At 41.5% G+C, this 22,653-nt stretch overlaps 1 protein-coding gene across 2 annotated transcripts; it reads right to left on the bottom strand.

The window, feature by feature from the left end:
• Positions 1-5,142: 5,142 nt before the first annotated feature.
• LOC149285293 (gamma-aminobutyric acid receptor subunit rho-3-like) lies at positions 5,143-22,306 on the bottom strand. Of its 2 annotated transcripts, none has more exons than XM_089495505.1 (8): positions 22,213-22,306; positions 18,871-18,938; positions 15,214-15,437; positions 11,227-11,309; positions 7,816-7,956; positions 6,439-6,591; positions 5,973-6,169; positions 5,143-5,436 (listed from the first exon to the last, which is right to left on the bottom strand). In XM_089495505.1, exons 1-8 carry the CDS (start codon positions 22,229-22,231, stop codon positions 5,143-5,145), a joined length of 1,179 nt encoding a protein of 392 aa, XP_089351631.1. In that variant the 5' UTR covers positions 22,232-22,306. The 2 variants fall into 2 exon arrangements, with proteins under 2 accessions (XP_089351631.1, XP_089351632.1); XM_089495506.1 differs by having other exon boundaries at positions 5,143-5,423; positions 5,963-6,169; positions 22,213-22,300.
• Between the last annotated feature and the right edge of the window lie 347 nt (positions 22,307-22,653).

The following is a 22,653-nucleotide window of genomic DNA, read 5'->3' as shown; positions in this document are numbered from 1 at the left end:
CAACCGAACACCTCCAGCTCCCTCCGTTTGACTCCAAAGAGTCCTGCCAGACGCCATCGGGTAACGGATCATACAGCATGGACAGGTTATACCAAGGATCAGCCCAAAATCCCGCCGCTGCGGAAAATGACTGCCCCATGCGCAGACCCCCAGTGGAGAGGTCTCATAAACCAAAGAGCACCACTACTCGGTGGAAGTCACTTTGTTTTTCTTAGGTGTGAAAAGAATTCGGCATGTCTGCTCCTTCACACTTACGCTGTTCCAGTATTACATGTCATTTGACATGTAAAGAGTTTACAATCACACATTGATCCCATGCCGTCCGCTCTTCTGCTTGCGTACTAACGTCAGCAAAGAGGAGAGACTTTCCATCACAACTTACTGACTTCATTATACAACAAGGGCCAACACCAGTATGATTCTCCTGCAGGACCTGAGGTTGCCCTGTCAACTGTATAGTTCAAACCAGTAAAGGGGCAGATAATGCTAATCGACACTGCATATCACTTGGGATTCTTACTGAACTCCGGATGATCTCATCACAGGAGCGAGTCGTCAGCGAGAAAACACCAAAACTGCTCATTCTTAACGGAGGCACCAGTTTAAGTACACGTTAACCATTTGTATAAACCGAAGCAGGAGAAAACGGATCGGGGGGCCCATAATTGGCAAAAGGAAACGTATGGATTTATCTACAACCGCATGGGTTACACAACACATTTATTCCTATTTTATCAGACGTGTGTTATATTTTTTATATGGTCAATGGTGGAAACCTAGAAAATATTCCCCCCATGACAATGTAGGCAGATTTGTCACAAGAATAAACTATTTTAGCCCATTATCTCCACTCGGTGTAATCACTCAATACACTCCTCATGGCAGCTTCACACGCTACATACATGACCATGAGCCAATGACACAGGCACTCATCTGTAAAGCAGAAGATAATTTTAAGGCCATATCTGGTAAATTAGGTCTACTAAAGGCTGGCGTGTTGGGGATGACCTGGGCAACCTAATCCCTGAATCTGTATATCGTATATTCTGTACAGCCACTCTCCAGCCAATCACAGATCAGAATCACTCAATAGGCATACTACACATTACACAGAAAAAAGAGACATTGGTTACACAAAACATCTCCTGGGGAGTATGTCCCCCATTAGCATTGGCTAACCTGTTGAAAGGCAGCTAAATTACGTTAAATGGTTCCAGAAACCGCCTGCAAATAAACGGCACGCAATCCGTGAATGGGAAACTCTCACACCGCACATGACTTTATTAGCGCTGCTTTGGGTGTCAAACACCCTGCTGTGTTTCGCTATTCTAATAAGGATCGCGTTAGAAGCAGCGGCTCCCTCCGTTCTCACCTCAGCAGCGCCTGCCTGCCGGTCACTGACCCCAGCCGCTACAATACACACCACGTGGAGACACGGCTTCTCCCGACATGCACTGCGGCGTTTACAATTACAGAGGAAGCGAGAGACAGCGTCCGCGTCACACTTCTACTGAACGAGGGCGACACCTAGCGGCTCCAAGGTGAAACGGCAAGAATAATATCGGTGCATTCCCCAAAATAGTAGAGTAACCCTTTTATCACCAAACCCCTCTTAGCTATATATATATTCTGTTGATGTTTTTTCCAGTACAAGTAGGACTTTAATTTTAAACCATATATAAACCTGTAAAGATTTAAAGATAGACCTGTTTCATATCCAAAGGTCCCAATTCCATGAATTTCCCAGAAATGCGGTTGTTTCTCCTGCTTCCCCGACACACACAAGAATATCTCTACCTACTCCGCCAGCCTCTTCTGTGTCCATGTCTCCTTTTTCTGCAGTTCCACTTCTTTTTTAGTCTCTTCTTGTCCTTCTTTCTTCGCACTTTTCTACCTGGGATCAGCTGTGTTAAGCAGGCCTCCTGGAGCGATTTATTTAAAGGGCGGAGCCTCCACTCAGACCCCCTGATTGGAGGAACAGGGGAGAGGCTGTCCCTGTGTTGTGCCTCGTAGCGCTGCCTGTTTGTGGAAGTACTCCAAGAAGCCGGAATAATGCAGTGATTTGCATACCTGGGAACGTTGATGTCTGTGGGCGGTCCCGTTGATGTCGGGCGGTCCTGTGATGTCAGTGGGTGTTCCTTCTGACATCACGAGAAACAGCCCCATTTAAAAGGGAAAGGGACGGGAAGCGGGACATGTCATGACCCCACTCCTGCGACCCAGAGTTTTCGGGTGTTGACCCAGAGAAGCGCTGCTTCACCCAGAGATCTCCGGGCCAATCCCAGAGAGTTCCCAGGTATGGCGATTTGCGGAGAATGAGAAGAAGAAACACTGTCTGCATTATTCTGGCTTCCGCCCCTTTTTGAGGAAGTTCTCCGGGGCCCTGCTTAACGGAGCTGATGCTGGAGAGAAGTGGACGGAAGAAGACAAATGCATGTGCCTAGTTTGTTTGGGGGCTTACCTGGGACATTGGAGGACTGAGGTTGATCAATTTTGCCATGTCATGGGTGCTCCATGGAACACGTGACCTTTTGCCTCTTTAGTGCAAGTGCCTGATTTGCATTCCTGGGAACTCTCCGGGTTGTGGGAGTGGGGTCTTGACACGCCCCACTCCCCGCCTATTTTTTCTTTTAAATGGGGGTGTTTCCCATCAACGTCAGCAGGACTGCCCCAACGAGGTCAGTGTGCAGTCCTGGCCGCGTCCCGCAAGGGAAGGCCGGAGCTGAGAAGTTCCCTGGTATGCTGATTTGGCATTGTGCATGCGCAGCTACCAGACGTCCCAATAAACGTGAACAAATCTTACTCTAATCATGCCTTTTATTCACTTACTGTGTGCAAACTAGCACCATAACAAACTGGCAGACTAAACTTCTAAGTCTCCCCCATCATATGTTCAATGTAGAAGACAAGAAAATCCAAAGGGACTAATTTTGCAGACATCATTGTATATATATATATATAGATAGATAGATAGATAGATAGATAGATATGTGTGTGTGTGTCTTTAATTTTGCATTTAACCCTAATCCTTTAAATGCATTCTTTGTGCTAGATGATGGCGCTTTAAATCTTTTAACAACAAAAAACCCAGCATTGGATAAATATAGTATTTATTCTCATACAAATCATTGGGGTAAATAGTAACTTTTCAAACCAGTAACTTTTCAAATGGCTGCTAATAGAACTCATTCTGATCCGTTACATACGCAGCACCTTACCTATATAAACATAAATGTTCCCCCAATAATTTATTTCACCCTGTGCGCCTAAGCAGCTTCAACAGGAGAGCTGAGCTCAGGACAAATGAGAACAAAGCGACTTCTACATCACCCAGTCTCAAAATATGGCTTGTAGACTATACCTCATCAATCCATCTTCACCTTCAGCTTGGGAAGTCCTGAGGTTGGTGAGATCATAATAAATGCTGAGGAGTTCCTTACTAGAAACTAGCTTTGGACCTGACCCCGTAACCTGTTACATCTTAACGTAACTTCGGAACGTAACTATTACGTGCAGGTTCTTCTATGAAGAATCAATTCATAACAATTCAGATTTCCCTCAAATACTCTTACATTAAACATATGGGTCACCAGGAGCCCCTATCCACAGAGCTTAATTGGGTAGTTACCTATAGCTTGATTCTGTAGGGTTCACATACAAAGGACTTTTATTTAAGGATCGTGCAGGGACTTAGAACTGGCCCTAGACGTCTCGGCACGCATTGAGCTCAGAAGACTTTGAGAGGATGCGTGATGTTTGTATTAAATGACTTCCATTTCCATCTCGGGTTAATGGATCCCGGACACCCTCAGACACTATACATTTTACATCCACAAGTTACAGTAACTCACAGCTACGCGGTGCCTCCATTGTAGACCTGATCTCCAGTTATATCATGGCTTACTCTCATTTACATCACATTGACTTTAAGTGTTAATGTTGCCCCATGGTTGTGTTCATTTAAACAACCGTACCACACATATTATTATGAAAATGCTCTGTAAAACATAAAATTCTGCCAAGTTTATTATGTATAGCAGTACTGGTAATTTTGAGCTGTATGATGTATTATATATTATAATACTGTATATACTTCATATCATTTGATTAATCACATATTGTATATTAGACTTGTGCACATGGACCCAAAATGATTTAGACATTTTTTTTTTGCTTGTTTTTTGGTCTATTCGTTTTCGGACAAGGAATTTCGCTTACTGGCCATTCAGTTTGGACGAAATTCAGAGGGGTTTTTTTCCATTCGGTAATGACATTTATTGTCTCTCACCCTCATTCATTCTCTCTTGAAGCAGGAGAAGTGCAGAAACACTTCTCTTCCCCTGCGGATCCATCTGCATTATTCTGGCTTCTTGGAGTACTTCGGCAAAAGGGTGGAGCCATGGCGCACCCTGCTGGGACGGCATCTCTTCATTCCTCCAATCGGTGGACATAGTGTGTGCATAAGCTCCGCCCTTGCGGAAGTACTCCGGGGAAACCTGAATAACAGATTGGATAGTGAGTAGTAGTGGAACAAGAAAGAAAATAGAAGAAAGAATGCAGAAGACAGGAAAGACAAGAAGCTGAGCTGTGAAAAAAGGAGAAGGGGACGCAGTAGCAATTGGCCAAGAAAGCAGGGAGACATTGTGTGAGAGAGCGTGAGTAAGGGAGGGTGAAAAACCGACAAAATGCAAATTTGGCACTTTCGTTTTTCATATGTTTCGTTGGGGTTCCTGCCTGGTTTTCAGGCAATTGTCCAACATAATGAAATTGGCAAAGTTTGTTTAAAAATTCGTACAAATCAGTATGCACAAGTCTATTGTATATATGATAATTTCTGTGGTGGGTATACGACCATAGGTCAGGAACATAAGCCCAACATTCATTGGATCATCTTACATCAGCTTTTCCAGGAACCTAACCTAATATAACTGTGATGGCCCCTGTACCATCTGTACGGCTTTGTAAAAGAAATGGGTTATAACAATATGTCTTTTTTTATCATAAGTGCATTTGCTGCAATTACATAGAACAGATTTTTCTGCCCAGTGGTTTTAAATGAATAATTCATACAATCCAGAATATGTTTCCAATAACAGTGCATACGGAAAATATAAACAAACGTCCATTGTAACAGTGTGATTTTCATAAGTAGACACCCCAGTAGAAAAAGTTAAATACAATATAGACAGTGGGGAAAATAATCCTGGAATACGTGTCAATGGCGTGATTATTCTCCAGGATGATCCTGCCCATATTCCCTTTCACAGATTTTTTCCTTTTGATGCGTGCGGCATCCAGCGTGGCGACACTGGCAGCGCGTCCTCGGGATGAGCTCTCCTCGGAGTGTACGGAGTAGTTCAAGTCAGCATCGCTGTCGTGGTAGCAGCCGTCAAAGGCCATCGCCTGCACAGCCTCAAGGTTTAGTGTGGTTGAAGACTGGGTACAAATAGAGATAGGTAAATATATATCGATATTTTATTTTTATTTATAATTAGCCAACTTATTTCTTAGCTCTTCCAAGGGGTGCAATTACGTGAAACTTACAGTAGAGTGACAAATGTCTTCTCATTTTCCCGTGTCCCTGCCACAGATTCTTATACTCACTTAGGGTGAGCGTATTGATCGTATTTTCTAGGACATATTTAAGTTTCTAGCACGCGGATAGTTCTGCTATGCAGTGTGTGGAATGTATAACTTAGTAACTAATTCTCTTCCATAAGTTTATACATCCCACATAGTGCAAGATAGCATGTTACGTGTGCTCAGGGGTTGAGTCTTGGGTTAGTGGCCCCTGGGTGCAGTAATTATTTGGCAAACTTCGCTGGTAACTAACAAATACATACTAACTCGCCTTAACATAATACCTTAACACATACTTACATCTAACACCCTAACACCTTGCCTAACCTGCAGCTCTTCTACTGTGGGGTCAGGTGACATACGAAATAACATATACAGATATAATCACTTGCCTTCCCTCTCCTTTTGAGCTGCTTTCTTTCTTCCACGGTGGTCAGGTAGTTTACAGCTGCATACTCAATGACTGACAGGAACACGAAGAGGAAACTGATCCACAAGTACACATCGACAGCTTTAATGTAAGACACCTGGGGCATTGAGGCACTCACTCCTGTGATTATCGTGGACATTGTCAACACAGTGGTGATCCCTGTCAAAGCACACAATTCATATTTAGCAATAAAAATGCACATTTTCTGCATTTAAGTTAAGAGTCTGAATTAAATTAAGGTAGGAGCATTCATATATTCATATTTTCTCAGTCCTGATAAATGGGGCTTCTTTTATGGCCAAGTATTAAAACCGTATATTAATATTTGCTAGTTTGGAAGGGTTAGCACATTTAGAAAGTCACAAACATACATTGTCTGGAGATATGGTAGCCCTGCACGTAGCCGTTATAATCGCCTATAGCCTTACCTAGTGATACTCTGGCCGGTACAGCTCTCCTATCAATCCAAAAGGAGACCCATGACAGCATCACCATGAGCATCGCCGGGAAGTAAGACTGGAGCAGGAAGAAAAAGATGTGCCGTCTGAGGATGAAGTTGATGAAAAGTCGATTGTACCAGCCTTAAAACAAAGAGACATTAAGTTACGTTATCGGTAATGTTGTGGGACGCTCTTGCATCAAAAGGCCTATCCATTGTAGAGGACATCTTTACAATGGTTTGGCTGTCGCAGAAGGTCTTGGGAAGCCTTACTATTAGTAGCTACGTTTCTTAAAGAACATGAGACCTTTAATAAAGTTGAAATCCTACAACAACACAATGATTGTGTGGTTGTGAATGACAGCAGTTTAGACATTTAGTAATAAAGTTCCCTTTTTCGCTTAACAATTTGTTACGTGTAACCTGGTCCCTGCGGCCTACCCCTTCTTCCCAGTGCTCTCCAAAGCTGCAGTCTTTCCCTTACCCCATCACTAAACAATTGTCCCTCTTTCTAAGGCATCACTTAAGATGAAGTGCCACCTACAAAAAATATAATCAAAATACAGAAGAATGGGGTGCAACATGTTACCAACTGATGTCCCCTGCCAACAAAATGTAACTCAGTTATTGGGGAAAGGCAGTTAAAGGGAAAGAACAGCTCAAATAGACTCAAATTATATAATCTAACTTTCCATACATATTTATTCAGATAAACTGGGATTATTGTTGAAATTCAATTAAACTTTCCAATTTGACTATGAGTTTGACAGCAGCTAAACGCCCATGGAATAAGGCAAATGTTTCACTATGAAACTAATATATAAATTATATGAACACCACGTCCTTCCTGAATAAGAAAATGCTTGTCCTACTTATAATAGGTTAACATAAGTTAACAATAGTTTAAATCAGATCACTATTACGCAGATATGCAGGCATCCTTCTGATCTCCATTTATTTATGCGTTATTTATTACTATGACAATTCTTATCTGTGCCCTTCTTATGTCGATAGTTTTATCACATCTGGCGGCATGTGGATGTTAACTCATTATTTACTCATTGGAACAGCACATTTATGATGGATTTTGAAGAGACATTTACTGAGCTACAGAGTGGACATAGGATTTTTTAGGAGAGACTGTCTCTTTAAATGTAAAACACGTAGACCACCCTATAATCTGTTGAAGCAGATTTCTTGTACACAAAAGGATATTAACTGAGCTTTTATGTGGGTCATCGGCGCTGTCGCTGCATAATAGTCAGTGTCTGATGCCCGATCAACCTGCTAAATTAAGCACACAGGAGCAATAACCATTCATATTATATGGACACCAGGTAGGGGAGCGGTAGGTCGGCTGGCATACCTGTGCTGCTGTATAAAGCAAGTCCACTAGATGCACTGAACTCTTCGATGAAGAATTGTGACAGTGAGATGTGTTCATCCGTTTTAAGAGACTCATTTCCTCGTTTCCAGTACAGCATCAGGTCATCCTCATTGTATGCATCTGCAAAAAAACGCAAAATAATTACTCCAAAACTGTAATTCCCTGCATTCCAATAAATCATTTATTACTTTATACACAAACATATACAGTTACGGTCATTCACATTTTCACGTTTTGATTCTTAATTTACATTATTTTTTTTATTTACATTCATTATTATTTGAGTAATAGTTATATTCTACCTTATGAGCTTTAGCAGACATCAGACTTACATGATGCTGACGTATAAAAAAAGGATTTATTTAAAAAAATATATAATGTAAATAATATTTTTTTGTAGGCTGACTCGGGGGTTGTTGTTTGTAATAATTTTAATGATTGTAATGAAAATAAAATACACTTTCAGAAATATAGACATTTCTAAGGCATGCAGATATGTACACAAGTTCTATTTACAGACAGCTGTAAGACTGCTTGCATGTATTGGACCGTCAGACAAAGGAAGAAGGGGGGTTGTAAAATGCCTATATCGTTTAATGCCCCTTGATTGCATTGCCCTTTTTCTTCTTCTACTTGTCTGCACATATAGGGCCCAGAATCACAGAATTGTCTAGGAATGTTCCCCAGGTTACTTTCGATATATTTTGTTGATTCATTATAGTGGCCTCTGTCACGGTCAGGACTACTTGCCAAGCCGTGACTGTGTGGAGGGCGTGGGCATGAAGGGGTTAATAGCACCAGGCCTCTGGATTTACTAACTTGACCCCTTAACAAGGCATAAGATATACCAAATTAACCCCCAAATCCTGCCTGTATCCCCCCAGGTAGTCTGCCACCACTCACGATTTTGATACCGGATTCGTGAGAAATCCGAATTAGAACCTTTATCTCTATATATATATATCAACCCACCCCGGGCAACTAACATATATATATATATATCCTGTAAAACTTAATAACAATATGGTAACGTGTTATCCTCTCTTAGGGTTCGTGGATATCGATACTAGAGCCCAAAGACAGACTTGGATTATGAATATTTTAATAACAAAAAGACAAAGATTACACAGTGCCAGAATTACAAAAACAAGACATACAAAAGAAAAATAAAACAGCAAACAGTTCTTAAAAACAAAGGACTTAAACACAGGACCCTCACTCACGAGTTTCTCCAATAAGTAGGCCTGTGGGAACTCCTTAAGTCCAGATGGTTTCTTACGATGTTGTTCCGATCAGAGTATATCATGGAGTTCTGCTTTGAGGTCGCTGCATTGTCCCTAAATCAGACTTTTGCAAGCAAACGCCCCTCTGACCACATGACTGATTATATGACACCATCCCCAAGAATCGGGTCCCATCTTTGATGTGCCAATAAGTTATGGTGGGGTAAAGGTGATGGAAACCCCCCACTTAAGATAGGAATGGAATTCCTATAACTCAGGGTCCTTATCAGTTAGGCCATGAATCACCACAGGGGTCCTTTGGGAAGATGACACCTCTAGCCAGAACAGATACAGAGGGCATTCACAAAAACACATTTACATCAACCTCAGATTAACTCATTGAATGCCTAAACAAAGAAACTAACCACCTCTGCTGGGTTACCCTTCCATGCATCCACTACGTTATATGAGTTAATCATGACAGCCTCCATGTCAACAGAAAAGTAATGGGATGGTAATGAGTTTCTTTTGAAAAAGCTTCATCTGACTCATTGTTTCTTAATTTATAGATTTCCTTTGAAGCCTATACATCCAAGCTCCATAACATTCATTATTTCATTTCTCTGTTACTTTGTTGAGGCCCCCAAGTCACCAGACACTGCAGCCGCCTTCTTTCTAGAAGAAATACCTAATTCACTTTTTTGTGTTGCCTCCACTCCGAGAATCAGAACTTTGCATAAAATACCGTATTTTTCGCTCCATAAGACGCAGTTTTTTTCCTCCCAAAGTAGGATGAAAAATCAGCCGCGTCTTATGGAGCGAAGATGCAGGCAGGGAGGGGGGGGGGCAACGATATACCGTATTTATCGGCGTATAACACGCACTTTTTTAACTAAAATCCGGAGCTTAAACCCTACCTGCGTGTTATACGCCGATAAATCCGGGGGTCGCAACTGAGGCAGGCGGCGGCGGCGGCGGCCGCCAGCAGAGGAGTCCTGGATTTCTGCCAGTCAGGGGGGCCCAAGGGGTGCCGAGCGGTTGCTGAAGACAACCGCTCGGCAACTCTCGGGCCCCCCTGCCTGACAGATATACAGGAATCCTTTGCTGGCGGCGGCCGCCGCCACTGCCGCCTGCCTCAGCGCTTCAACTCCTGTGTTGGAAGCGTTTGTCTCGGGTGCCGGCGCTTTACGCTGGGCGCCGGCATATGACGTCAGACGCCGGCGCTCAGCAGTGAAGCGCCGGCACCCGAGACAAACGCCTCACGCTTCCAACACAGGAGTTTAAGGTAAGTGACCGGGGCGGGGGGGGGGGAGATCCTGAGAAGGGGGGGTTAGGGAGTTAGAGGGGAGATCCTGAGAAGGGGGGGTTAGGGAGTTAGAGGGGAGATACTGAGAAGGGGGGTTAGGGAGGGAGGTCTTACTGTGTGTGTCTTACTGTGTGTGTGTGTGTGTGTGTGTCTCACTGTGTCTGTGTGTGTCTTACTGTGTCTGTGTGTGTCTTACTGTGTCTGTGTGTGTCTTACTGTGTCTGTGTGTGTCTTACTGCGTGTGTCTTACTGTGTTCATAGCTTATTCAGTTATTGTAATAAATATTTTAGCCCATTTTTTAGCTCAAAATATTTTTTCCTTTTTTTTCTCCTCTAAAATCTAGGTGCGTCTTATCAGCAGGTGCGTCTTATAGAGCGAAAAATACGGTAAATATGGTGGCCCCAAGCCAACAGAATTGGCTTCAGATTTCCTCCAAGATGCTCCTCACATGTATTGCTGGTTATTTTCTTTGTATGTGTTTATTTCCATGAAATCTGCTCTGCCCTCCAAAATCCTGCCGTTATACCCTATGATGATATATACTCTTTAACCCTTGTGGTTTCCTATTATGTTGAAATGAATGTGTCTGTTGCTTGCATGAGCACATTCTAATCATGTATATTGCAAAACACTGGAGAGGTCCAGTCTTCCTCGGTGCCATCCAAATAGAAGGTCTAGGACCTGTGGCTCTTGTTTTCGACCTCCCCACTGACCTCTCTTCTCTCACACTGTAGGACCTACTGGGCTGATACTTGGACAGTTTATATAAGTGGGAGAGGATATCGTCCTCCAAAATTTTTTTATTAAACTTTTTTAAAAAAAAATGGAAATTGGTCACGCTGATATAAAAAACTACTTACAACTTTCCAGTTCTAATGAACAGTTCTGGGTGTCCAAAGGAAATCTACTGAAATCCATGAAGCACATTGCAGAAACTGTAATCCTGCAAAAATATCCAGAAATAAGTATTATTGACACCGAAAAAAATGACATTAGTAAAAATGTATTGCTAGCGTTTATATCACAGATATTTTCTATTTCAGTAAGTGATTACATTCATATTATTTAGACAACTAGCCCCAAGTCAAGTGATCATCTGCCTGTATAGTTTGGATAAACGTGTACATATAATTTGTTAATTTGGAATTAATATGTAAATCCCTGTTTCTGGTTGGTTACTGTGGCATAACACACAATACTGAGAAACACCTGTAAACTGTATTTACTGTATCACAGTTGCCCACTGACAAAGACATGATCAGTCTATAATTTTAATGGTAGGTTTTTTGAACAGTGAGAGACAGAATAACAACAAAAAAATCCAGAATAATGCATTTCAAATAAGTTAAAAATTGATTTGCATTTTACTCAGTGAAATAAGTATTTGACCCCCTATCAATCAGCAAGATGTCTAGCTCACAGGTGTCTTTTATACCTTGTTACCTGTATAAAAGCAACCTCTTCACAGAAGCAATCAATCAGATTCCAAACTCACCACCATGACCAAGACCAAAGAGCTGTCCAAGGATGGCTGGGACAAGATTGTAGACCTACACAAGGCTGGAATGGCTACAAGACCATTGCCAAACAGTTGGTGCGATTATTCGCAAATGGATGAAACAAAATAACTGTCAATCTCCCTCGGTCTGGGGCTCCATGCAAGATCTCACCTCGTGGAGTTTTAATGAACATGAGAATGGTGAGGAATCAGCCCAGAACTACGCGGGATGATCTTGTCAATGATCTCAAGGTAGCTGGGACCATAGTCACAAAATCCCTCCTGAGATGTGTGCAAACCTGGTGGCCAACTACAAGAAACGTCTGACCTCTGTGATTGCCAACAAGGGTTTTGTCACCAAGTACTAAGTTATGTTTTGCAAAGGGGTCAAATACTTATTGCACAAAAATGCAAAATCAATTTATAACTTATTTGAAATACGTTATTCTGGATTTTTTTGGTTGTTATTCTGTTTCTCACTGTTCAAATAAACCTACCATTAAAATTATAGACTGATCATGTCTTTGTCAGTGGGCAAACGTACAACATTAGCAGGGGATCAATAATCACTGTATAGCTATATATATATATATATCTATATATGTATATATACATATATATATATATATATATATATATATATATATATATATATATATATATATAGTCCTTCTGTAAGTGAAAGGTGAGTCCAGAAGGTGTCAAGGTGTCTGAATCAGATGGCTTTTCTGACGTTTATGCGAACCAAGTGGTCGGAGAACGAAATTCATTGTCCAAAAGTGAGCTAGGCAAAAAACGAAACAAAACTTTCATCCAAATTAATCTAGCTTGTCGAGCGCAAGTCTATTAGTTAGGGTAAGCTGTTGGTTTGAATGTTTTTGTACTATAAAAAGTATAGGGAAAATGAAATTTAACAGCTGGTCCGCTTCCCTATGCAGATAGAATGTTTAATGTAATAAGATGACTTTAAGGGGGCTATTCCGGAAAAAGATTAGTTAGGATTTTAATGGCAAAGCTCACAGACTTCATGGGTAATCTGAGGATAATACAGATGATGAATGTATGTAACTATCCGCTATTGCAGACAAATGTGTAGCAATCTATTCCGGAATAAATTGATCTTGTATTATGTGATTGCCAGATTTACAGCTAATGCAAAGGTCCAGTAGCACCCTGCATTCTAGATACATGGGTGATGGACCCCTATTAGGGACAGTTTTCCAATCATTAATGAAAGTTTATTAATGCTAACCAGCTCAAGCGTTTTATGTATTAATCATTTTTGCTGATATACTATAATACACAATCACAATAATATTATTAAACATTAATATATAACATTGCTTTTGTTTGATTTCATTTTAGAAATATAGTTTTAGAACACTACTGATGTTCATGTTATTTATTGGATTTACTTGTTACCTTTTAACATCCTTTTGTTTTTTTCAGAGAATTATCTCTATTTGTACATCTCAGTTCTACTGAAATTTTTTTACCACATAGTATATTATCAGAGAGTTTGTGATTCAAAAAAATGAACGGTTGGTCCAGATAAAAAGGTTATCACAGAGAGTCAAACCACTCTTTGTGCTTTACATTTTAAAGGAACAGTCTAACCTTTAAATTGTAGTTAAAGTCAATTTTGCATGGACTTCAGTGTATTTACTGCATGCAAATAGGAGCCATGTGCAGATCCAGGGGGTGTCAACGGGGCAATTGACCCTCTCCGAGAAAGACGCTAGGAGTAGGGATAAAGAGGTAATTCCTGGACTTACTCCTTTATGTCCCTAATTTCAAGAAGAAGATGAGGTTGAGCAGGGTCACACCACGTTATGACTCCTCAGTATTAGCTCAGCAGCCTGCACTTCACTGAAGACAAGGCTGAGGGTAAGTGAGTTGTGTGTCTGGGTATCTTAGTGTGTGTGCTTGTGTATCTTAGTCCGTGTGTCAGGGGTATGTTGGTGTGTGTGTCTGGTTGTGTTAGTGTGTGTGTTAGCGTGAATGTGTGCATGTATGTTGGTGTGAGTGTCTGGATGTATGTGTATTAGTGTAAGTGTCACTAGGACAAATTGTAGAGCCTGCCTGAATCAGGCAATATGGAACCCTTCTTGCAGGGTAGCCGCTGATCTGCAAGTGCCTATAGAGCAGGTAAATGACAGTAACACAACTGTAGCAGAAGAAAGTCGGAGAAGTAGTACAAACAAGTGTACTACCACTGTGAGTGTCTGGTTGTGCATGTGTTAGTGTGTGTTAGTGTTGAACGTCTAGTTGTGCTAGTGTGAGTGTCTGGATGTGTTTAAGTGTGAGTGTCAGGGTATGTTAGTGTGAGTGGTCGTGTTAGTGTGAGTGTCTGGATGTGTTTAAGTGTGAGTGTCAGGGTATGTTAGTGTGAGTGGTCATGTTAGTGTGTGTCTGGATGTGCAATGTGTGTTTTTTAGTGTTAAATATTCAGTTGTGTTAGTGTCTGAATTTATGTATTAGTGTGTGTTTTAGTGTTCAGTGTCTATGTGCATGTGTTAGTGTGAGGGTGTGGATGTGTAAGTATGAGCATCTGCATCTGTGTGTGTTAGTGTAAGTGCCTCTCTTGAGGTCAAGCTCTGGATCCGCCCCTGATATGAGTATGCTTTACAGTTAGATAGCAGCTTCATTTACTGCCTCACTTGCATGGGAGGAATAAATATGTACACTTCTTGCACCATGGAAGCCACTGAAGCAGAACCCTAAAGTACGTATGTATGCATACCTGATAACATTCGACAGTACATGTGCTGATCCTGAGACTTATCAAATCTGTTAACCAACATATTCTCATTATTTATTTAAAGATACCCTTAATTCAGTATCATGCATTCAAACAGGGATATCAACCATGGCACACTCATAGCAAAAGCACTAATTAGGAGTCTTAGATTTCATCAGACAAATGCAGAGTATGAATGGTGTCCGCTCCGGACTGTGTTACCCTCAGATTTTGTCCCTTCAGCCTGAGACCCTGATATTGGAGTAAAAACCCTAAGACTGAAAGTCAAACCCTGAGAGCTCCCAGATTTTCATAAACCATGTGATTGGTTTCATTATGATTTGGGATCCACTTTGACTACAATGGGAGCTCTACTTGTAGAATGGGAGCTCTACTGAGGCTTTTGTGGTATGCTCCCTGCTTTGGGTGAAGAAATAAGTGAAACAGAAGAACTCCAATAATTAAATAATGCCTGCACCTGATCACAATATATTGCACTAAAGTCCATGCAAAATGGACTCCAATATGTGTTTAGCAAAAAATAACAATGGCTGGAGTGCTCTTTTCAAGAATTTTAGAATTTAAGACAAGGAGGGGCATTTTTCTTACCTTAGACTGAATAAGACATTACCATCTGGGTACACTCGCAGCATGATGTTCTCCATAGTGGTATCATGTATAAATGATCTTTTTGAATGGACAAAGAACACGTCTGGAACCCAGATCTTTTTTATGAGTCTTCCATCAAATGTCATACTTCTGTTGTTGGTACTTTGAAATGAGAGTCTCTCATCTTTCCAGTAATGCCTGAGGTATAAAGTCATTGTGAAATCCTTGGAGGAAACAATAGAAAGAAACAGAGAATGAACCGCAACATACATTTTCTGAATGGCTACTAACTATCCAAAATAATCCCAAGAATAATTGCACTGCATTGCTAGGTCTTGTGCTTACATTAAACAGGTTAAGAACTACACATCCTAATACAAGTAAACATCAGGCTACAAGGCAGTATTTGTAAATAAATGTGCTTTAATTCACAATTTAGCAAGAAAAGTGAAATAATCAGCGTTTGAGGAAAGTCTTGTCCCTTTTGTAATACTTAGAGGTCTTATTGCTAAATGTAAACTTTTCCTGGAGGGTCCAGTTTCCAGTTGAGCTGAACTATTCACCAAATAAATCTGTTTGGTTTTTTTATTATATGCATTTACATGGTAATCTCAACAGCTGTTGGGTCTATCTTATCAGTGCTTGATGGGCAGCCATTGGACGCAACTCAACAAAACTCAACAGAGACTCAACGATTCTAATTTGATAGCACTCATATTAACTGGATTTAACACGCGTTGGTGGTTTACTTGGACTTGTCAAGTGCCTTTGAACATAATTACTTGAGCTATCCCTGCTCCAGAACAGAAACTTATACAAAAAAGGTACCCACAGGCATTCTGGGTATTTATTAAGGTGGCCTCTTTTATACCTGTTCCCTGTAGGAGGTGTGCAGCTGTGAAATCAATTAAATGGGGGTAAAGAGGGATGGGGCATCTTCTTCCATTTCAATCCATTACTCCATAACACCCTGCTCCCATGTGTTGGGAACAGCAAATCCCTAAGTAATAGCAAACACATATACGGTATATCTCCTGGTCCAATGTACTTAGTGTAGTAGCTGAGAGGTAAACTCCCCTTATATAGCGAGGGAGAATTTCATATATATATATATATATATATATATATATATATATATATGTATATATATATATATGTATATGTATATATATATATATGTATATATATATGTATATATATATATATATATATATGTATATATATATATATATATATATATATATATATGTATATATATACCGGCAGGGGCGTACCTAGAGTATTTGGCACCCGGGGCGGATCCTGTAAGTGGCACCCCCCCACACCAAATGTAAAGACATCTACAAAATTATGTTAAGAATATTTATTGCACCAATTTGTAAAACTGTAAACAACAAGAAATCTGAAAAAATAAATTAATAACTTATAAGTAAAATAAATACATTTAAATAACATTTACTGAACATATACTAGTGCTTTCTTTAATAACCCTCCAAAAAAAACAGCGTCCACATTGCGCACATAGAACCTGACCAGCACCCAAATTACACACACATAGGACGGGCCATCTTTGCCCCCAAACAGCCCAGCATGAGTCAGCATTGTTCCCAAACAGCCGAGTGTACGCCATCTTTGTCCCATGAACACGCTACCTGTGCCATCTTTGTCCCATAAACACCCTGCCTGTGCCATTTTTGTCCCATAAACACCCTGCTTATACCATCTTTGCCTTTTTGACAAATCAACTATACACCTATGATTAACACAAACACTTTTACAGTCATTCACTAATTCACTTTAATTCACACAATCATTTATTCTTTCACACAAATAATTTACACATATTTATTGATGCATTCTCACAAATTCATTAATTCTCTCACTCATTCACACAATTCATCCACACATTAATCCATTCATTTCCGCTCTCTCATTCTGACTCTTTATTTCAATATTCTTGCTACCCTCCTTTCTCCCTATCTACCCATTATCACCCCCTTCTGCCCTATCTACCCCTTCTCACTCCCTTCTCCCTATCTACCCCCTATCCCCCCGTCTCACTCCCTTCTCCCTATCTACCCCCTCCTAACTATCTACCCTCTGCCCCCTTTGAAGTTCACTTACCTTTCAGGAGTCCTGCGGTGGGGGTGCAAGGCCTCTGTCTCCCAGCTCTGTCACTGTATGGAACAGTATAGAGTGATGGGAGTTATGATGTACTTTAGAGCATCATTATAATGAAAAAGACATTGGAAATGGTACAGCAAAACACCCATCACTCTCACACATTTACCAATCCACACTTACCAATCCACATTTACCAATCCACAGATTCCACACATACAAATCCACACATACCAATCCACACATACCACACATACCAATCCACACATACCAATCCACACATACCAATCCACACATACCAATCCACACATACCAATCCACAGATTCCAAACATGCCAATCCACACATACCAATCCACAGATTCCACACATACCAATCCACACATACCACACATACCAATCCACACATACCAATCCACACATACCAATCCACAGATTCCAAACATGCCAATCCACACATACCAATCCACAGATTCCACACATATACCAATCCACACATATACCAATCCACAGATTCCACACATAAACCAATCCACAGATTCCACACATATACCAATCCACACATAACAATCCACACATATACCAATCCACACATATACCAATCCACACATATACCAATCCACACATATACCAATCCACAGATTCCACACATATACCAATCCACACATATACCAATCCACAGATTCCACACATACCAATCCACACATATCCAAATCCACAGATTCCACACATATACCAATCCACACATATCCAAATCCACAGATTCCACACATAACAATCCACAGATTCCACACATAACAATCCACTCTCACTGTCACTCAGTCTTACTGAATGATTTCCTACCTTCTTTTTCTACCTCTTTTCTTCTTACAGCAGTCTTTTCTTCTTACAGCAGTCTTCCTCTTCGCTCCTCTTCTTCTGTCTTCTTCCGGGTCAGAGGGCACTGTGGGCGCGGCTTCAGTGCCGCCGGGATCTGACAACAAACCCCGGCGCACAGCAGCAGTTGCCGCGCGGATCGCAAGGGAGCAGTATCGGAGGTCTGTTAAAGACCTCCGATACCGCTCTCTTGCGAGCCTGCTCCTCCAGCGGCGGACATTACTGTCCGTCTCTGGAGGGGTGCCGGGTGCCGGCAAGTTGGCACCCCCCCGATGAGCGGCACCCAGTGCGGACCGCCCCCCCCCCCTGCCCCCCGCTAGGTACGCTACTGTATACCGGTATATATATCAAATGTCATTGCCTAGTCCTTCATCCTGTGAGATAAGCAATGTTATTCAGTACATGGTATGCACTAAGCAAGATGGTTGGTAAGAGATGGAAGGAACAACTAAAAAGATGTTCTACAAATGTTTTCCTTTACTCTTTGGTCTCAACACATTTCTAATCAATCAAATGCTTGCTTCAGCTTATAGATGATGTAGTTCAGAAACAGAGTTCCCTCTTCGCTACCCTTTAGTCAGATTACATCTTTGTAATACTGTCAAATCTTGAAATGTTATTAGTGTGGCTTTTTTTTAACATTTTAACCCTGGCAACTTACCATGTCAACCTCTGAAATGCTGTCAATACTTTCTACCTGCACATCAATGCCAACAGGAATCGCTGAACCTTAAAAATAAAAAACAGAGAAAACAAAACAACTTTTCATAGGAAATGCAAAAAAAAGATTGAATAAGAAAATAATCTTTAAAGAAAATATAAATCTGACGGTTGTATCCACAATATTAGTTCATTCCTTTTTACTTGAAATGTAAACATCCATCTCTCCTTGTGCTAGTGGCATTGGTTAATAAACGATTTAGGGTTGGCACCCAAAACAATTTTAAATTAGAACTTTCATGACACTTGGCATATACACAGCCTAACTACAACCCATATACCATATCATGTACACTAAATGCCAACCACTCACATGCCCCATATACCCATCACACAAAAACATACTTGGTGGTGGTCCTCAAGAATCGGATTTTGACATGAGCTTATTCATTAAGGATTTTAAAGGGCCAATGGGAAATCTTTGGGTTCTAAGTTGGTGAGGGACCCTGGTGGTGAAATACATTTTGAATTTAAAATACCGTATTTGCTCGATTATAAGACAAGGTTTTTTCCAGAGCAAATGCTCTGAAAAATACCCCTCGTCTTATAATCAGGGTCGTCTTATAATCAGACCTCAGATAGGTCTGATTATGAGACTAAGATCCAGATCCCCCGCAGCGATGCAGGGGACCTGGATCCTCCTGTGTTATGCCCCCCCCCAACTTACCGGTGCTTCTGAGTCCCCGGTGTTTAGTCCGGGCTGCGTGTAGAGCTCTACGCGATACAATCACGTAGAGCTCTACACAGGGGCGTACCTAGAGTATTTGGCACCTGGGGCGGATCCTGTATGTGGAACCCCCCCACACACACACACTTTAAAACTGCATAGCTTCTACCGTTATATACCGGCGCAGACACTGAAGGTGGTACAGCATAACACTTATCACTATATACTGAGGCAGAAATTGACGGTGGTACAGCATAACACCTATCACTATATACGGAGGCACACATTGACGGTGGTACAGCGTAATCCCTATAACTATATACTGAGGCAGACATTGACAATAGTGCAGCATAACTCCTATCACTATATACTAAGCCAAACATTGATGTGGTGTAGGCCTACCACTTCATTAGTAATAGGGATGCACCGAAACGAATTCTGGACTGAAACCGAAAATGCAGCATTTACCTGGCCAAAACCGAATATGACCCCCCCACACACCATAAAAAAAAAAATCTAACACTTTTATTTCAAGTAAGTAACACACCAAAATAGGACAAAACAATTAAATAACAATATTAAAATATATATATATATATGATTGTTAACAGCAATCACATTCCTATCATGCCCAGGCATACCCAGATTCCAGGATGTACTCGCAGACTTGGCATGATAGGAGTATGATTGCCCTATCTACCCCTTCTCACTCCCTTTTGTCCTACCTACACCTTCTCACTCCCTTCTCCCTATCTACCCCCTATCCCCCCGTCTCACTCCCTTCTCCCTATCTACCCCCTCGTAACTATCTACCCTCTGCCCCCTTTGAAGTTCACTTACCTTTCAGGAGTCCTGCGGTGGGGGTGCAAGGCCTCTGTCTCCCAGCTCTGCCACTGTATGGAACAGTATAGAGTGATGGGAGTTATGATGTACTAAAGCATAATTATATAATGAAAAATACATTGGAAATGGTACAGCATAACACCCATCACTCTCACACACTTACCAATCCACACACATACCAATCCACACACATACCAATCCACACACATACCAATCCACACACATACCAATCCACACACATACCAATCCAGACATACACCAATCCAGACATATACCAATCCAGACATACTAATCCACACATACCAATCCACACATATATTAATCCACACATACCAATCCACACATACACCAATCCACACATATACCAATCCACACATATACCAATCCACACACATACCAATCCACTCATATACCAATCCACACATACTAATCCACACATACCAATCCACACATACTAATCCACACACACCAATCCACACATATACCAATCCACTCTCACTCACTGAATGCTTTCCTACCTTTCCTCTTTTCTCCTTACAGCTTCTTTTCCTCCTCTTCGCTCCTCTTCTTCAGTTCTTCTGTCTTCTTCCGGTTCAGTGGGCGCGGCTTCAGTGTTGTGCGCCGGGATCTGACAACAAATCCCGGCGCACAGCAGCTGTTGCCGCGCGGATCACAAGGGAGCGATATCGGAGGTCTTTAACAGACCTCCGGCTCCCTTGAGTGATTTTAAACCGGGTTCAAGGGTTGAACCCGGCTTAAAATCACTCAAGGGATCCGGAGGTCTGTTAAAGACCTCCGATACCGCTCCCTTGCGAGCCTGCTCCTCCAGCGGCGGACATTACTGTATGTCTCTGGAGGGGTGCCGGGTGCCGGCAAGTTGGTAACCCCTTGATGAGCGGCACCCAGTGCGGACCGCCCCCTCCCCCCGCTAGGTACGCTACTGGCTCTACACGATACAATCGCGTAGAGCTCTACACGCTTCCCGGACTAAGCACTGGGGACTCAGAAGCACCGGTAAGTTGGAGGGGGGGGCATAACACAGGAGGATGCAGGGGACCTGGATCCTCCTGTGTTATGCGCCCCCCCCAACTCAGAATCACCGGTAAGTTTGGAGGAGGGAGAGGGAGGGAGTGTTAAATGGGGGGTGTAAGGAATTTCTGGAGGCAGAGTGCCCTGTGAAATTCCTTTTAACCCCTTTAATGCCAGAGTGGCATATAGGGTATAAGGCATTTCTGGAGGCATAGTGGCACATAGGGGGTCAAAAGGCATATCATGGGGCACAGTGGCATATAGAGGGTTAAAAGGCATCTCATGGGGCACAGTGGCATATAGAGGGTTAAAAGGCGTAACATGGGGCACAGTGGCATTTAGAGGGTTAAAAGGCATATCATGGGGCACGGTGGCATATATGGGGTATAAGGCATTTCTGGGGCAGAGTGGCAAGCCTGGGGGCAGATGTGCATAACTGGGGGGGCAGGTTGAAAAAAAAAAAAGTTCACATAGTTTACATGAACTAACATTTACTGGTAAAACTTTTTTCCTATAGGGTCGTCTTATATTCAGGCTTTTTCTTTTTTTCATAAATTAATATTCAGATTTTGGGGGGTTGTCTTATAATCGAGCAAAATACGGTAAGTTATAGAAATACTTGACATTAGTATTAATTTTACATAGAAAGAGGTTTAATACACTCAGGCATTGTCTGCAGCAGTGGTTAACACTACTTTATTGAAGTAAAGAGGATTTGTAAGAACCAGCTATAAATTTCCTCACCTCCAAATCCAGGTCTCATGGCAAAGTCGTGGTCTTCTATCCGCAAAAGTTGTTCAGATTTCAACTGACGTACTTTGGTGCTATCGATTTTCCTCATTTTACTGTGAGACGGTACACAGAATAATTTAGTAAAGAGTTTAATCAATAAGGTGGACTAAAGATGTAGCATGAAGGTTGTAGATGCAGGAATCAACAAGATTCAGCTGGATAACTCCAGAAAGGACCAGTAGATGCACTGGCACCATAATTATAAATGTTCTTATACTCATGGTGAAGATGTAAGGAATATGTCACAATATATTCTAGATTGTACTAACTCTTTCTCTAAAATGTTTTATTCCAATATACAGGACAGCATATAAATTAAACATGTGATATAATTCTAGTCATTATAATACAGCACTACATTTTAAAAAAAACCACACACCTTACTCTCAGGAG

Source organism: Sceloporus occidentalis, unplaced genomic scaffold, assembly GCF_023333645.1.
Source record: "Sceloporus occidentalis isolate IW3139 unplaced genomic scaffold, rSceOcc1.0.p SCAF_81, whole genome shotgun sequence".
Taxonomy (NCBI): Eukaryota; Metazoa; Chordata; class Lepidosauria; order Squamata; family Phrynosomatidae; genus Sceloporus; species Sceloporus occidentalis.
This window is presented reverse-complemented; position numbering and strand designations above follow the sequence as displayed.

Bases quoted from the DNA above. Each gene is read 5' to 3' on its own strand.
- LOC149285293 (XM_089495505.1), bottom strand. The intron at 11,310-15,213 runs GTAAGAAAAATG...ATATTTTTGCAG, and splicing joins AATGTCTTATTCAGTCTAAG to GATTACAGTTTCTGCAATGT. The intron at 7,957-11,226 runs GTAAGTAGTTTT...GTTTTTTTGCAG, and splicing joins TTCATTAGAACTGGAAAGTT to ATGCATACAATGAGGATGAC.